Here is an 18,109-nt window from a genome sequence, read left to right on the forward strand (position 1 = left end):
GTAAGTATTTGATAACTGAAGTATCACTGATTTGTCTAACTAAAAACAATTTGTGTTGAACATGTACAGACTTGCTTCTCTATTTGAATTTTATTCTTTTCTTCTTCTTCTTCTTCTAGTTATTAACTAGCTATTGGTTATTTCAGAAACTTTTTTAAATAGTTTTCTTCCGTATGATCTTTTATTAACATTGTCTTGATAAGGTCTTCGAGTGAATTTATGGGCCCATTTCTTTGTTTCCTTTCTTAGATCAGCTGTTCAGGACATAACCAGCACTTAGTTCAGCCTGTTCAAGGTCATAATCAGCATTTTTGCTTGCTCAAGGACATAATCATAACAAGTATGGTTTCACCACCCATTTAATGGATGTTAGTTTGTGTGAACATATTTTATTGGTTTATACATTATGATTCTTGCAATTGTAACTCATTATTATTATTATTTTTTTGTTTTTTTGGTTGGTATATGAATGATACCATTATAGATGTCTACTAGTGTGGTAAACAACATTGCATTTGATAGTGCACCAATTTGTCAAGCTAATTGGACTTTGGACCAAGAAAACATATTCATAGATTTTTTGGTTGAACAAGTCCAAAAGGGTGGGATGACTGGAGGGTGTTTAAAGACCAGTGCATGGAATGAAGTTAAAAATGGGTTTTTTGCTAAAATTGGATTGAAGTTTAACACAAAGGCTTTTATCACTTATTGGAGCTACTCGACTACTCCTAGGTTTATATGGATGACTTCATTCTCAATACTATCCTTTCTAGTTTTTCCACTCATCCATCTTAGCATTCACATTTATACCATTCTCATTTTCTAAACATGTTGTTTCTTGACTGAGATACTAAGGAATTGGGCTGAAATAGCATAAACAGATGTACCCAAAGTTCTAGCATAAACAGATGTACCCAAAGTTCTTGTAAGCATGGAATGGAAGCCACGTGCACGGAACAAACTAAAACTGAATTTCGATGGGAGTTCTCTTTGCAACCCTGGAAGGGCAGGCATAGGGGGTGTGCTTAGAAATTATCTGGGTGTGGTGGTGGCACTCTACTCTGGATCAATAGGTTATGGTGACTCAATACAGGCTGAATCTCTAGCCCTACATCAGCACCTTGGAAGCTCAAGTTTATTTTCAAAGAAATTGACACACTTGCAAGGAAGTTCAACTTTCAGTTTGGTTGGGTTAAAAGGGATGCAAATGGGATGGCGGATACCCTAGCAAAACAAGGGGCAAATAGATCTTCATTGTATTGGGCAGAATTGTAACTGATTGCTGGAGATTGCAATTTCCTATGCAATCTTTAGCTATTGTATCTTAATCTCTCTGTTATTAATGAAAGATTTTTACTGATAAAAACAAAAACATGTTGTTTCTTGACCGCCCAACGCCACCAGTTCCATACGACATGGCTGGCCTTAACAATTGTTTTATAGAATTTCTCTTTTTTTTTTTATAATTGAAAGATAATTTTGTTAACCAAAGAAGATAAGCTGTTACATCCATCCCTTGGAGAGGCGCAAGGTGCAACCTCATTACAGAAAAACAAGAAAAGGTTACAAACTTTCCCAAAATAGCTCTTCCCTAGATACCCCTTGTTTGGCAAGAGAGCCGGTGAAAGCATTTGCCGACCTACCCACAATTGGACTCTAATCGTCATGTGTCTTGTTAACCATTTGACTTTTTTTTTTTTTTTTTGAGATCCCTATAGCTCCAAATAACTGAATCTGGGTTCAATAAGCAACTTGCAATCACCTTAGAGTCCCCTTCAATCAATAATTTCTCTACCCCAAGTTGGTTGCAATCTGAGTTCCTTGTACAACAACTAGCAACTCAGCCCTTGTAGAATCACTTACTCCCATCGGGCCTGAAAACAATGATAAGATACTGCTCTCTTCCTCAGTTCTCAAGACTCTTCCAATGCCTGACAGTCCCGGATTGTCTTGACTCCCATCAAAATTCAGTTTAATAAAACCTTTCGGAGGAGGTGCTCAAACTGCTACAAATTTATTTTTCTTAGAGGATATGTTAGCTATTACAACCTAGTTTCTCCAAAAGTCAACAAAGGAAAAGGGAATAAAGGAGTCTAGGGTTCTTAGCCACCGTATAGCTCTAGTTAAAATACACTCCTTCACTACTGAAAGGGTTCTCTCCTTGTCATGAAAGATTCTAGAATTCCTTCCCAAATAGTCCTCAACGTGGCTACTCCGAGGCATCTCCACATGCTTCTCCCTTTTTTTTGTTGGTCAAACAAAGGTGGACGGGCTAAACAACAATTTTACTTCTCATGGAAAATTCCATCTACTACAAAACAATTTAGACATCCAATCCCACAGAGTTGCAGTGAAGGGGCAAGAAATCAGTAAGTGGTAGCAGATGCACCTACCACACAAAAGTCTAGATGCACCCCTCCATTTTGCCAATCTACTATAATTTTGTGTGACATCCTAGTTAATCTCTCCCTTGTCATGAATTATTGAACCAGGGTACTAGAGATGGTCACATTGAGTTATCTCTTGGTTTCCAATCCTAAGTTTATCCTAATTTACACTCCTATTATTAGTAAATTTACATGCCATATACTCTGTTTCAGTCCTTATTTTAAAACCTCTTGTTTCTAGGGAATTTGTCCTTATTTTAAAACCTCTTGTTTTTAGGGATTTTGTCCACAAACTTAATTTTGCATTTAATGATTTAATCCTTCATTAGTTTCATGTCATCACTTAAGACAATGTCATCCACAAACAACATATACTCTGTTTAGTAAATTCATCTATGATCAGTGCAAATAGGTAAGGGCTAAGTGCTGAACCTTGGTGAAGATCCATCGTAATTGTAAAATCTGAAGTCTCTCTTATTGGTGTTCTAACATTGGTTGTTAGAAGAAGAAGAAAAGCATAAAATTCAAATAGAGAAGCAAGTTTGTACATGTTCAACATGAATTGTTTTTAGTTAGACAAATCAGTGATACTTCAATTATCAAATACTTCCTCTAACATTGGTTGTATAACTTGCTTCACCCCCAGCCCCTTTTCAAGACCCACCTTTCAGCTTGTGCTATGCATATTCATTCTTTTTAATATACAAGATTTTTATTAAAAATAAAGTAAAATGGGATCCTCTTTCCTCTTCTTCCTCTTCCCCTTCCTCTTTCATCCTCATCCCCCTCCTCTTAAGGAGGCATATGGCTCCTTGTGTTTGAGAGGCTTACGTCTTACGTCTCTTACATTATTCTGAACTGTGCTTCATGCCTCTAGGTAGTGGAATGCCTCATGTCATGCCTTCGTGTTTTAAAACATTGTTATTCACAAGGGAGCCAACTCTACTTTTGTCTCATTGATACCCATATCCTCAGAAGCTACACATCCTAAGGACTTAAACCAATTAGCTTGGTGGGTGGGTTCTATAAGATTATTTTTGAAGTTCTGTCCTTGAGTTTGAAAGAGGTTCTGTCCTTATTGACTACTCAAAATCAAGGAGCTTTCATTCAAGGAAAACAAATCATTGATCAGATTTTGATTACGAACGAGTCTGTAAAAGAGATGGAAATATCATCTATCAAAAAAAAAAAAAAAAGAGATGGAAATATCAAAGGCCAAGGGGTGGGTGTGCAAATTAGACTTAGAAAAAGCCAAGGATGGCTAAACTTAGGTTTTCTTTATGACTCCTAATTCATTCACAATCAAGGATTAAACAAATATTATAAATCCATAGAACTCCTTCCTTTCCTTTTTTGTCCTTTTACATGCTGAATATAACGAGGAGGTGGACTCCTAAATATTAACTGTCCATATCTGGTGATAGTTGGATTTTAGGTTTTGTTTTTCATGTGATATTGAACAACATCTATAGGATAATGAGATCAACCAAAGCATAATGCTAGTTGGCATTATGTGTCATATGAAATGGGCTGATGTGGTTGACTTTAATTACATGTCATGTAATCAAATGTGATAATGGGACATATTTCTGATACCAGAGGTAGTATCAATTTTCAGGCATTCTGAAATATTTTCAGCAAACAAGATTTTATAGAAGGTGCATAAATTTTAGACATCAGGAGTTTTCTTTTACTGAAATTACTAGTAGATTTTTCAGTACTTGACAAGTTATAAATTTCAGTAATTTTAGGACTGAAAGTACCAACAGATTTTGAGTATTTTAATAAGCTATAGAATTAATATTTTAGAAAATAAATTATGTTCCAGTTTTCATTTACCAAACAGCATGTTACTTGCATTTCCTGTGATACATGGGTGCATTCTTGTTGCCTTAACAGGAACTGTCCAATCCATTGAACATTTGAACCGACATGATGATCTACCGTCTTTTAAGTTTCAAAGTTTAGAACTTTAATTTTCAGTTTTTTGTTTACCAATCATTATATTAATTGCGTTTCCTGTGAAACGGAATATATTCTCGTTGCCTAAACAGTCCAATTAACAAAACGTGCACACTGATCTTTTATCTTCAAATATGCTTCTAATATAACATATCTTTAGGAAGCCACATATAAGCATTGACACAGCTCAAGTAACTAGAAAGAAAATGAAGAAATAGCTAAAAAATGAATAAAGAACAGAGAGACCAGATAGAACTTTATAGATAGAAATTGATTGCATGGAGATGCAACAACATTTGGGAACTCCTTCACCCAAGAGAACTCTTTCACTCTCAAAAGTAAAGCTAAATATAGATGCTCATGCTTGAAGTCTTGTGACTTTATTTAGAAAGAAATATAGTTATTGGAGCATTTAAAGCAAAACTAGCCATTAGAAACCTGATGAGGGCGGATTTGGCCCTCCAATGACATTGTGACACATGGCACCTCAGAACAACTAGGTGACACCCGGAACCACTCAGGCAACAACTTGCCAAGTTGATGGTGTCCAACCTGGCGGATTGGCACAGGCGCCGACTTGGCACATGCGTCGATTTGGCGACCTGCGAGACGTGCTCGCCGACAAATTCAGCAGGCATACCCCACGATCCTTGGAGGTTGGCCCTCGTTTCGGAAGATGGTCAACGTGCATGGCAGTTACCTCCGAGGATTTTAGACTAGTTAGACACGACCTCCCAAAGATCTTGGGGGCGGTACGTGAGCAAGGCCTATATAAAGGCACCAACCCCAATGACAGGGGGGAAGGGAGGCAAGTAAGCAAGTAAGCAAATTCTAGCTCTCATACTTTGTGATTTTTAGCTCGCAGTCTACTATGAGAGTACTGACTAAAGCATCGGAGCGACTTCGCCAGGTTAGCCACCCCGGGTCCTTTGATATTTGATTCCTTGCAAGTCTCTAAAGAGCAACGAAGCTCATCAATTCAGCTGGCCACCAAGCAACCCTGCACCTGGTTAGCCCGGCGCCTCACAGGCAGCTCGCCACTTGGTCAGCCCAGCACCTCACAGGCAGGTCGGCACCTAGGCAGCTCGACACCTAGGCAGCTCCACTTCGGCCTCTGAGTCATCGGCCACTTGGAAGTAGACCAAATGATGAGGTACTTAGCCAAAAATTAACCAAAAATCGATTCTTCAAAACCCACTACAGAACTAATTGTTTGAAACTCACAAAAAAGTAGTTGCTAGGAATCCACTAACCAAAGTAGCTGTTGGAAGCCCACCAAGGAGTTCAAATGTTGTCCCATTTGTCTTCTCCTTTGAAAAACGATTTGTTGCTTTTCGGAGCATAATTTTAGGTTGCATCAATCTCTTCTTGATAAGAACTTGTCCTCAAGATTTAACATCTCCATAAGAATAACTTACTGTCATTCTTCCATCAATTCTCTGTTACTAACTTCTTATTAGGCAATTAATGATTTAAACCTTTAGGTCCCATTCGTTTATTGGCAAGTCATTTACTGGGGAAATGCACTTACCCCCGGGTAAGCGCATTTACTTGTGTTCTTTTGATCATAAATTTTACGCAGGTAAGCTGAACGATTGAGCATTTTCCTCACAAATTTCATTATTAGAAGGGACAATTTTGTCTGATGATGTTTTGGCAGCTAAAAAAAATTAATTACCCACTAGGGAGATGGGTATACCCATGGGAAGCTGGAAGCACGCTTACCCGTGGGACCAACCGTTACCAAAAACAAACGCTGGATTTTTGGTCAATGGGAACAACTTTTCTGTTGATCAGTTCCCCCCCCCCCCCTTTACCGAAAAACGAATGGAGCCTTAGTGCGAATTGGTAATTTTCCACTATCTTTTCAAAAAAATAGTAGATTGTAGTAGCTCTTCATTTTCTGAAATACATGAATTGTCCACGCGTGTATAATATCTTGTTTTCACTAGATAGTTGAATGCTGACATGTAGTATGCCACTTGTTTGTCAGGGTCAAATGGATCTGGAGACGGAGAATCAAATAGCTGCAATACTCATGAAAGAAGCAACAGAACTGCGGCGGCAAGCTGAAAAAGAAGGTGTTCTTGCCTATCTTCGTCAGCCGAAAGTAAGGGGTCGACCAAATGCACGTTTTTTAACTGCAACTGTTCTCGGGGTGCAACAAGGTTAGTGCTGCAGTTCACTACTTTCTTTTAAATGCCTTAGGAAATGTGTGTGAATCGTGTCAGGTAGAAAGGATAACATAGGAATCATATTTTTTAATGTACAATAACCTCTAGCTTCTTATAAGTTTATTTAGGCCCTGTTTGATGATTAAGTACTTATTAAAAGAAGTGCTTGTTTTACAAGTACTTCTTAGAAGTACTTATTTTAACAACCACTTAAGGCTGTTAGGTAACCCACTTTTCAAATCACTTATTTGGGTGGGAATGTTTGGTAAACTACTTTCCCCATAAGTGCTTATATTGACACAAATGACAATTTTAGCCCTCCCCCAATTTAGTTCTTTGTTTTTTGTTTTTTTTTTCCTTCATTCAGTTCCTTTGCAATGAAATGTGGGCAGCATACACAAACAGGATGACATACCAATCTCACATCATCAAGTTCAGCAAACAAGAAATAATGGAGCAGTGGGCAAAACAATCAAAGCAAACGTCTCTTACACAGAAAAAAAAAATTAAATCGTGAATCTGTCCAACTTGACATTTTGCTAAACTTTGGAACCCTTTTGTTGTTGGTTCCTGAGAAAAACCCAGGAAAAAAACTGAGATCACAAGTGTAGATCTACTAATGGAAAAAAAACCCATTTGCTGCTGACCTCACAAATGGAAAAAAAACAGAGATCGATCTCTGTTGAGTTTCAAGTAAAAAAAAACAGGAAGAAAATACAGAGTTCACAAGTGTAGATATACAAAGAACAGGGAGTTCACAAGTGTAGATCTACTAAGCTCTTACCGCCGGTGGCTGGATGGTGAATATGTCGCCGTTCGGACAGGAGAGTTCACAAGTGTAGATCTACAAAGAACAGGGAGTTCAAGTTAGTAAAAAACAAAAAAAAATGATTAAATGAGAAAAAAACTTTAGAACATAGAAGAAAGAGGCCAAACGACAGGTCCGCCAGCCATTGTTCCTCACTGCCGATCGTCGTCGGTGGACCTGCAACTGGTGCGCCACTACTTGGGTTTGAGGTTCAAATGAATGGAGGAGGTATAACCCTTGTAGGGGTATTTTAGGCATTATAAAAAATGATCAGGGACATGTTCGTTCCATTTTTTTGGAGAAGTACTTAAAAAAAAGCCAATTTGAAGTCACTTTTTCAAAGAAGTACTTTAAAATTCCCCACTTTTTTACCAAACACCCATAAGTACTTAAAAACCACTTAATGTGTGGTCCAATGATTTAAAAGGTGTGCCTAGGCGCACAAGCGAGGCGCATTATTTTTTATGTGAGGAATAAGAATTTCAGACCCTAACATAGACTTGTTCGGGTTTGCCTCGAGGGGTGTGCTACAAAGGCGTCTCATAGAATCAAGAATGCAATATGTTTTATATCACATTAACTACTTGAAGCAATGCAATTAAGGAAACAAAGAGATTGTGGGTTTTACATGCATGAAAATGCTTTATATGTTTGCTTTTATTTTTAAATTTTCATTTGAATACACTTTACATGTTATGTTTATGTATTTTAATTTTAGATAATAGGTTTTCAAAATCATATTAACATTATGTTTAATATTTTTAATTTTTTTTGCAAATTTTAAAATTTTTTTGGCATTTTTTTTTGGAAGTTTCTGACCTTTTTTATTTTTCAGCTTTTTTTTTCGTAATTTTGTGCCTTAAAAAGTTGCGCACCTCGCCTCGTGCCTTGCGCCTTAGGCACTAATTGGCCCTTGTGCTTTTAAAACACTGGTGTGGGCCCATGTCTTAAAAGAAGTACTTCTTAAGTGTTCTCAAACACTACCTTAGAGCCTGTTTGGGAGTGCTTATCCTAATAAGCACTGATGAGATTTTGGTGAAAAAGCACTTATTTCAAACAGGGGCAGTATGGGTATTTTCAAAATGACATGGTGGGCGAAGATGGGCCAGAAAGGAAATAAGCACCTACTAAATAAGTGCGTAAACACAAATAAGTGCTTATTTTCAGGGATAAGCACTTATTCAGGCTTATTTGCCAAGTGCAAATATGCTTATTGGTGTAGTCCTGGCCCAAAATAAGTGCTGATTTGAAATTTTATTCCCAAACACGGGCTTAGAAATTGTATTCTTTAATAGAAATGGTTGATTGCTTCTCATTTTCTCAACAATATTTTCTTAGCCATTTCCTTTTCCAACTCATGCTAAACAAAGCCTTATTGATCATTAGGGGAAGAACAAGACCTAGGAATGAGTGTATGGATGCTGTAGCTAATGTAATAGAGGATATGAACTGTGATTATTGTGTCATTCTGTCCAGAGTGGAGAGTTTGCCTTCTGTTTGGACCATGTCAGTTGAGGATAAAGGGAACCTCTTGGATTTTCTCAATTATTGGGGCAATACAATCTGTTGGTGTATGAAACAATTAACAGAAGTTGGATGCATGTGGTTTTCCATTTCATAGAGCTCCTGGGCTTATTTTCAGCCAAGGCATGGCCCACTATTTGACTAAACTGATTAATGAGGTCAATGGTGCTTGGTGCCCAGAGAGTAGAGGTCAGACCCACTTGTGCATTGTGTGCAAGGGGGGTGGTTGTTGGAGCCAGGTTTTGTGCTTTATATTTCATCCCAGTGCCTTCTGTGGTGTTTCCTTGTTTGATTTATTTATTTATTTTTGAATATGGTTCTCATCAGCAAATCGAGCTGCTGAAGTCAATGAAATGTGGCGAGTCCGGCAGAAAGAGCTAGAGCTGGATGATAGGCTGAAAGAGAGATCAAGAGACAAGAGTAGTAGTAGGAGGAAGCACGGGGACTACAATGGCTTTGACAAAAGGAAGCATGGGGACTGCAGTGACACTGTCAGGAGGCATGAAGAAACTGGTAAAAATGTTGATCCTTTATGTACATCAAGCGAAAGAGTCGTTGAAGAATGCTACACTAGCGATGAGGGAAGCCTGCGGGATGAAGAAGTTGAAGAATTTCTGCACTCAAGGTTCTCTTTCACTTCTGTGTGCCTATTTTTTCGCCCCTACCCTAGATTGCAGCCTACTTTGTTTCAATTTACAAAATGAATAGTGCATTGTGCAATTTGAGGTTGTGGTGTTTTTCAATTAGTAATTCTTTCAAACTTTGGCTCACATTCTCTTTACCGAAAGCAGGGTCAAGCGTGGTAGAGGTGCTGTAGGATCAAGGGTGGATGAAACAGGTCCTTATCTTCAACCTTCTTCGTGTTCCAACTCCAAGGATAAGCTTTTAGCAAGCTCAGATATACGGCTAAAGGAAGAATGGGAACATCGTGTTCTTGGACCAGAGAAACCTTCTTTTCTGAAGTCTCACGAGTCCTCGGAAGACGAGCCTGATAGGAAAAGCTCTGAGAACTCAAAAAAGCATCATTCTAAGAGTAAGAACTTATCAAAAAAAGACAAATGCCGTAAAAAAAAGAAAGAGCAGAAATCAAAGCATCGTCACAGGAGTTGAAGATAAATGACTTGGATAACTGAAAAATCATTGCAATTGTGTAATATTTTTCAAATCCTTGATTAATGATGTTTGAGTAACATGTTTACATCTTGGATTGTGAGCATTGTTTGTTTTGTAAGTTGCATAATTTTCTGCTAGTAGTTGTACAAAGCGCAACCTTTCATCATGTCTAGGGTTATGATTATATAAAAAATAATCAGGCATTCACTGAGGTAGCAATGGAACCTTCGGTAATATATCACTCCAGTTAGACTGGACTGGACCCATTTACAGTTCACCTCTGAAATATGGCTGTTGAAATGGAGTGAAGAAATAACCTTTCCAGCCGCATAGATTTTGCCCTTGATTTGGTGTCTTCAGGCTTGCTATCTCAATACCCATTACCCAATAAAGAGCTGTTCATGAGTGGCAACCGAGCCACGGGCCAGATTTGCAAGCAGGAATGCTGAGTTACAATTAAAAAAATGCATCGGTGGATGGTTAGCTATCGAGAATTCTTTATACAAATGTCATTAAGGCTGTGTTTGGTTGCAATATAAATAGATTGCGCTGATGCAAAATCATGGCAGTGCGAATGATTAAAGTGTAAATTATGACCTATTTCTGTTTTAAAATTTAGTTTATTTTTTTGATTGCAGTACAAATAAAACAAATTAAGACATAAACAGAATAAGGTAAAACCCAAAACAAAATTAAATAAAAAATTGTATTTTTCATTTGTGTTCTCATGCATTTTTACTAATGCAAATTAAATTGCGTTGCAACCAAACACAGCCTAAGGATTGAAAGTTCAAAGTTCAATCTACTGAGAATCAAAGTTAAGTTACAATTATAAATGCTTATTTCTATTATCTTTCCTTTCAATAAATAATGAACAAAGACCGATATTTAGATCTTTCCTTATTGTGTCTGGATCAAAAACGGTGACCAAGATTTTAAAAGCTGACTTGGAACCGAAATCATTCTGGCCATCGATTTCCGAAACAGTTGTTTGATTGCCCGGATCATTAGATTATTAATCAAATCAACGGTTTTTGATCAAATATCAGGTTAAAGGTGAAATGGAATTGGTTGCATGAAGCCTTGAACAATTCTTGGATCAATCGATTCAATTATCCGATCCAGTCCGGCTTTCAAAAGCATGAATGTGACTCAAAATATTAGCTCCTCAATATTAGCTATATGTGTATTCACATTGACCGTGTTTGCTTTATATCTCACCACTTATAGAGTTCGAAGTAATATTATTATAGAGTTGAGGATAGTATTGTGTGCCCGTTTGGGAGGGCTTTCATGCAGCTGCTTCCTGTTGCAAGGTACGTCTCACATGAAAGATCATGAAGTTATGTTTATTGAAAACCTCAAAAAGTCCAAAACCGCTTATATTAAACTGAGAAATTAACTTTGTGGTTCAACGTGATACACTCAGTATTTAAAGATGTTTTGAGAAAAATATTCATTTAATTTATTAAATAATATAAAAATATTTATAAAATGAAACTTTGAAAAAAAACTAGAAAAATAAAATCTGTATTGTATAAAGCACTGATTAAAAAAGATGTATTGATATTTTGAATCATGCTGGTAGCTTTTTTGAGACTAGGGATGGCAATTTTTCCCATCCCCGACAGGGATCCAACTTCTTCAACCTGATAGGGTTAGGGATGGGGATTGTTTTGGCGGGGCGGGGACAGGGATGGGGATTGAGGTCCCCGCTTTGCTTTGATCCCGATTTTATATATATTAAATGTTATTTATATTAAATATATATTATTATATTATATATATTAAAACATATTTAAAATATTATTTATAATTTAAATTTTTATTTATTTTAAGTAAATTTATTTTTCAAAAAAAATATTATCTTAAAAAATTTTGGGGATTCAGATTCCCAAGGAGAACTCATCCCCGCCGGAGATCGAGGATGGATGACAAATTTTATCTCTGACAGGAATCGTAGACCGAGATGGGAGTTAATTTCAGAATCATGGTAGGAAATGAGAAATATGGTCCCTACCCTGTAGCTGCTCCGTTGCCATTCCTATTTGACATGGATCAGTCAATGCAGCTCAATCAGCGTTAGACTGATTATGTCAAGCATGCTAGGAGTCGATACTGGTATCGTACTCTAGTTCTCTTTCCACTTCAATTGGCAACAACATAAACAAGTTCTACAGCACAGTTCCACTGTTGAGCCCAAGCTATCCCACCCACCGTCAATTGAACCATCTAAAAGGAGAGAGGCGAAGCGAGACAGGAGAGTAACCAGCAAGTTACAATGAATATCATCTTTTTCTTCTTTGAAGAGGTTAAGGCGGTGTTTGGAACCAATATTGTTTTTTGAGAGGCATTTTTTAGAAAACGGTGTTGCATTGGCATGCTATTTGTTCAGAAAACATTAAACATTTCTTTTTTCTTATTTGGTACCATTGTTGTTGCTATCATACAGGCATTTTTCAATGCCATGTTAGCATATTATTGTTAACAACAATAAGAAAAACGAGAAAACAAAAAAAAAAGCGTTTACTCATACCACACATTTTCCGATTTCCAAGATGTCTTAAGTTGCAAGTGGAATTTATCTCCCTATATTTAATATTTGAATTCATTAGGAATCTTAAGTTGCAAGTTGAATTTATCTCCCTATAATATTTGTTATATATATATATATATAAGTTGCAAGTTGAATTTATCTCCCTATAATATTTGTTTTATATATATATATATAACAAAAAATGATTAAAAAGTGTTTGTGTGTTTTTTTTTTTTTTAATTTGTATAGACAATTCCACTTTTTTCCTTGTTAATAATATGCTAAATTTTGTACTCATGGATAATTAAATTGGATCGAATCATATTTCAATTTCTGATATCCTTAGTAAATTCAGAATCAAATAGATATTTGAAGATCCTCGGATCATCCTATGAGATAAGATATGGGAGGGTTAAGTCTTTTTACCCCTCCCTCCTGGTTATAATTTCTGTATCTCTTTTATAAAATTTCTGTTATTGATAAAAAAAAGGATTAGATATGAGATTAAATTGATATTTATAAGATCCGTCTTGAATAATTGGATAGGATATAGGATTTACATTATTGGACCGGATTTGGATATAATTCAAAGTCATTCAAATCGAATTGATCCATTTGCATCCTATACAAATTTGGAAAATTGTGTGTGATTAGGGCTACAAATAAGTCAGATCTGATCTGATCCGAACCCGAAACCAATCCGTTAAGAGGCAGATTCGGATCTCTCTCCTGATCCTAATAAATCTAATTGGATCAGAAAAGCCTAATTCAAATATTGGCTGATTTGATCCGTTGTGATGCGATCTAATTCCTTAATTATGAAATATTATATATTATATATTTTATATATTATTTATATATTATATATTTTAGTATATTATTATATTATATAAATATAATTCTAATCAAGTCAAATATCTGATAAAATATTCGAATTCGAATTCGAATTCTAATCATGCCTTTGAAAATCCAAAAGAACCTTATCGGATTTTCTTTACGGATCGGATAGGGTGTGCCCTTACCGAATCCAATCCGATCCGTTTACAGTCCTATACCCTTTGTGTGACCGACCTTTTTGGACAGATGGGATAGGATAGAGGATTTACATTATCGGATTGGATTCGGGTACATTGAAATTCATTTGAATCGACCCGATCCGATCCATTTGCATCCTCCACAAAATTGGAAAATTGTGGGCGACCCTCTTTGGACAGAAATGGGAACCAACCATAACTGTAAGCGTCCCCGCCACAATGACAATAGGAGCCGAATGACGAAGAGGATGATAAAGCGGCAATAGCGTTAGTCCTTCCCCGTTTGTTTTTTGGTTTTCAACCGCCTTTGCTTTCCCTCTCGTGTCTGGTTTTATTCTTTGTTCGAGACAAAAAGGTTCTTCTTCAAAACCCTAGTTTAAAAATTCTATATTCCCTATTTTTTTTATTCGCTGAAGGGGTTTTATTTCGAAGCAAAAAGCAATCTTTCGTGGGAGAGACAGAAGGAGAAATCAGGTCACGTCTTCTTCGTATCCTGAGCTTCAACGAGCTGATGGTCTCTGGTGCCCTAGAGGGTACGTTCATACGCTCATACCCGGGTTGAAATTTGTCAGTATTTGATAGATAACTTTTTCTTTGGTGGATGTTCTGGGCCATATATTTTTTGTATATTAATTATTAGGGTTTTCTTGTGAGGTCTGTATATTAAATGTTCTAGTAGTTTTTTTTTTTCTTCTTTTTTCGCAGGTCGAATTTTCGTTCCTTTGGTTGTTTCATTGGAGTTTTCCCTCACCCATCGTTTGTGTTCTCCCATTTTTTCTCTAGTGCTTAGCTCTTTTTCCTTAGGTGAACCTGCTGTGTGTTTTTGGGGTTCTGTTATTGTTTGTGGTTGTTTGAATAGAAAATCTGGCTTTCCTTATTTGCTGAGAAAATTTTCTTTCTTTCGTTTTTTTTTTTCAAAATTTTAGTTTCCTTGATATCAAACATGTTAATATTGTAAGTTGAAAGTTATAGCGATGTTGGCTTGTAAGTTACCACCCTGCTTTATTGAGAGTGAATCTTGGTAAACTCAGTTCTTGGGTGTGAGAGAAAGAAGAAACTTGGGTTGTCATATCCAGTTATGGAATTCAACGGGGATTCATCTGTTATGTCGGCAACTAAATACTGTGTTTTCTCTTTGATGTTGTTATTTGTTAATTTGCTTGTTTTTGCTTACACTTCGAGTGCTCTCTCGTTTATTCATGGTGTGGGGGAGAAGTAGGTGATCCATTGCTTATTGACTATTGGTATGTTAGGCCTGGTTAAGTAAATGAATGGGTGCGTGAACCAGTCACAATGTCATTGATAACCTACCAGATGCAGGTACTTAAGGAAACCATGGCTTGATATCTACGCAAATATTTTTGTTTGTGCTTTAAGTTTTTATCTCAATGTAAGGAGCTTGTGGAGATTTTTATGGATCATTTCTATATGGATGAGTCAAATCACATTTTTACCTCTATACTTATATGAAGTGTTTTCTATGCTATTGGATTTTGATCAACCTTTTTTATTTAAGAAAAAATCAAATAATTCATCAACTTCTCAAAGTGCTGGAGCCCTATTGATCACCATATGTCCATATCTAACATGCACTTCAAATCGTTTATATTCAAATTGTGGCTTTAACCCCATATCAGAATGTTTTTTTGAACTTACTAATCCCTCTTAGTAGGCTGGTTCGGTTGATTGTTATTCCTATTTATTGTTTTTCAGAGTTCTTATGCCACCTTTCCATCGAGGTCTTTATCATGGACCAGATGCGTGAAATTGAAACCTGTAGCTCTTCGGTTGGTTGGGAAATTGGATAGAAGTGCAGCATCAAAGCACCGCCTTTGTTTAAGGTATGAGATGCTCGATATTTATCTATGCTGCTTGCGTTCAAGTTATTTTTCTTTCTCTAGATATGGATTATGAACCCATGGCTGAATAGTGAAGAGTGACAATGTGTCTACCAATCCATGGTTGAAACTGAAAACTTTTAAGATCTTGGTTGGTGAAATTGGACAAGTGCTTAGTTGGGTGCAGGATAACAACTTATGATCTAGATCTATCAGATTCAGTAGCAGGAATTAGCCTATTAAAGGGGGTGTTCGTCACAATTATTTTTGGTATATCTTTCTTCCTTGGAAAATTAATGAAATTCTTTGTGTCACTGATCCCCCCAAAAAACTGTCAGATTTATCCATTGCTAGGTGCACAATAAGAAACCTTTGCTACCTTTTCTTTATCCCCCTAATCAATACAAAGGGAAATATCCATTGCTAGGTGCACAATCAAGTACATCTGCCATATGCATTAACTGACACCCAGCATTTTTTCTAGAGAAAAAGAAAGTTTACATTAGACTTTTACCCTTTCTGGCTTAGATTGTATGCTTGAACCGAGTAAAAGAAATTTCAGGGTCAGAGCCTTCAAAAGCAGTGCCCAGAATGATGAATCAGGTGGATGTAAATTCCCCAAGAACAATGCTAAACTCTCCTATGCACCACATGATGGTGAAGAAACAGTGACAGAACCAGCAGGCATAGAGAAGATATATAATTCAGAAGATGGTGAAGATTCACTAGCGGGATCTATAGCCATACATGAGCTATTCAATAAATGGCTGATGATGTTGCGCACACAATCATTGAATCAAGCACCAAATGGGATTTTTGAGGGACCGCTACAAAGTGATATCTCAAAATGTCATAATGGGACCCAGAAACAGGAAGCGATTAAAATTTTCAAGGCAGCATTGCGTTACTTTATGGGACTTCATGCAACAATTAAGGTCCCTCTTGTGATATTGTAAGTATTACATTCTTACATTCTTAATCCTGAGAAAGGGTTCTTTCTGATACCCTAATAATATAGTTGTGGAGTCATCATTTCATGTTAGCATCCAGTTGCTCATTTTTTTGTACAGCCAACAAATTATAGTTAAAATTATAAACATAAAGAATTGTTCAGTTCTTTTTTGCTTTATTGATTGACCATTATATAGTTTTATGAGCTTGGACAATGGTGGCAATGGTGGATCTGTAACTGAGTTATTGACACGTTGTGTGCAGCATCCCTTGGTACCTGTCAGTTAATGTGGTTTATGGGCCTAAAGTCTCGAAGGAATTAACCCCTCTTTGGGTATTTGGGCCACTGGTCGTGGCTCTCTACATCAAGATGCTCCGAGGACTCTGTGCATTATATATTTTCAGCTTCAAGCAGACGGTGCAAGTCTTGAAGAACTTACCAACCTACTACAACTATGTGGCCCAGGGCAAGCTCAGGGAAGATCTGCTAGCCTATTTCTGGCAACCTGTGGTTGACATTAAAAACATGGACCACAAAGAACTGTTTAGGAAGAAGCTGAAAGAGTTCGAAGCGTGGTTGGTGGAGAAGTACTTGGATTTCGTGGAGTCAATATGGCCGTATCACTGCAGAACAATCAGGTTTCTAAAACGGGCTCATCTCATTTAATTTCAGAGATTGTTGTGTCTTGATTGAGGAAAGCGGGAGTAATGGTTTTACCTTACAGCCTTTCAACGAGGTATTGTTAATGGAACGGTTCTGAATGTGTCCATTAATCAATGACGGGGCATTTTTGAATTATTTATTTAATTTCATTTATGTTTGACAGGAAGCAATCGTGGCTTAGAAAATCAATGCATCATCTTTTGCTATTTTACATTTGTTCTTTCGGCTCCGGTTTGGGAAGAGTACGCTTATGGAGTTGTACACCGATTGATTAAAATTTTTGGACCGTTGTAAATCTGAAGTGCCAATATATCAATTCAAATAGTTTTTATTGAAGTTATCGATTATCGATAAAACGGAGTTTTACGTTGATTTTCGGTGTTAAAAATCGGACCAAAATGTTTAATTACACCATTCCATATACACGAAGGTTATAAATATCTATACGTCCGATATGCCGGCAGGGGTGTATCGGGCAGTATCGATATTTTCTTTTATTATTATTTTTTAAATCCAGTTTAGGGGGCCGGTTTAAGGTTCCTCTGCCCCCTGAACTGGTTAAAATCCCGACGTACATTTTCTGCAGGGGCGTATTGGGTGTGCTTCCGATACGATTTTTTAACCTTGATTTACACCACAAACAAATGCAATTTAATGTAGAAATAAAAGGTTTAAAAATACGCTGAAATATTTGTATTTGCACTCTTTTCAAAGTGAGTTTTATTTATTTATTGGCTACCAGCTATTTCACATTTGTTATGGTGCATGCTAAATTGTTAACCTCCAGCCATTTCACATTTTTCTTATTAACCTAAATTTCCTTTCATTGTTTGATGGTGTCTTTTCTAATGTTTTTTCCCTGTGGTTGATCCATTGATTCGTCATCTGAGCAAGAAAGCAGGCTTTTTTCCCAGCTCAGACCCAGCAAATTGAAAATAAAATCATTGGCTTGGTCAAAACATGTGGACCTGCACGGTGAGACTGGTTATTGGTGAACCATTTCAAATGGTTGACGGGTCGGTTAAGATTATTAAATATTATTTATTTATCTCAGAAAATAATTTTTTATGGCTTTTAATTAATAAACTCCCGATAAAAGATAATGTAAGGTTAAGTTT

The 18,109-nt window shown here is 36.7% G+C and overlaps 2 protein-coding genes across 11 annotated transcripts in view; both read left to right on the plus strand.

The window, feature by feature from the left end:
* LOC148853829 (G patch domain protein) overlaps positions 1–10,134 on the plus strand; it is a 14,833-nt gene extending 4,699 nt beyond the window's left edge. The window contains exons 3-6 of one of the 3 annotated variants that reach the window (XM_088984737.1): positions 250–340; positions 6,343–6,517; positions 9,183–9,480; positions 9,647–10,134. In XM_088984737.1, coding sequence (XP_088840863.1) covers positions 6,349–6,517; positions 9,183–9,480; positions 9,647–9,965 — 786 coding nt within the window. In that variant the 5' untranslated portion in view covers positions 250–340; positions 6,343–6,348 and the 3' untranslated portion in view covers positions 9,966–10,134. The remainder of the gene's footprint in view (positions 1–249; positions 341–6,342; positions 6,518–9,182; positions 9,481–9,646) is intronic. The other 2 variants (XM_088984738.1, XM_088984739.1) reach the window with 2 other exon arrangements.
* A 3,578-nt stretch (positions 10,135–13,712) lies between these two features.
* On the plus strand, positions 13,713–17,347 carry LOC148853830 (uncharacterized). 8 transcript variants are annotated; one of them, XR_016094859.1, is made up of 6 exons: positions 13,713–13,893; positions 13,971–14,071; positions 15,252–15,379; positions 15,905–16,328; positions 16,592–17,064; positions 17,155–17,347. XR_016094859.1 is itself a non-coding variant. In XM_088941126.1 (6 exons), exons 3-6 carry the CDS (start codon positions 14,832–14,834, stop codon positions 16,992–16,994), a joined length of 948 nt encoding a protein of 315 aa, XP_088797252.1. In that variant the 5' UTR covers positions 13,713–13,893; positions 13,971–14,071; positions 14,792–14,831; the 3' UTR covers positions 16,995–17,347. The 8 variants fall into 8 exon arrangements, 2 of the variants coding, with proteins under 2 accessions (XP_088797252.1, XP_088797251.1); XR_016094862.1 differs by having other exon boundaries at positions 15,939–16,328; XM_088941126.1 differs by adding an exon at positions 14,792–14,858 and having other exon boundaries at positions 15,939–16,328; positions 16,592–17,347.
* Positions 17,348–18,109: the final 762 nt, after the last annotated feature.

Source organism: Nelumbo lutea, chromosome 4, assembly GCF_056320005.1.
Source record: "Nelumbo lutea isolate HS-2025 chromosome 4, American lotus-T2T, whole genome shotgun sequence".
Lineage (NCBI taxonomy): Eukaryota > Viridiplantae > Streptophyta > Magnoliopsida > Proteales > Nelumbonaceae > Nelumbo > Nelumbo lutea.

Excerpts from the sequence above, each read along its gene's own strand:
- LOC148853830 (XM_088941125.1), top strand. The coding sequence starts at position 14,832 with ATGTCATTGATAACCTACCAGATGCAG. Across the intron at positions 14,859-15,251 it reads TGATAACCTACCAGATGCAG|AGTTCTTATGCCACCTTTCC; the intron begins GTACTTAAGGAA and ends ATTGTTTTTCAG. Across the intron at positions 15,380-15,938 it reads AAGCACCGCCTTTGTTTAAG|GGTCAGAGCCTTCAAAAGCA; the intron begins GTATGAGATGCT and ends AAGAAATTTCAG.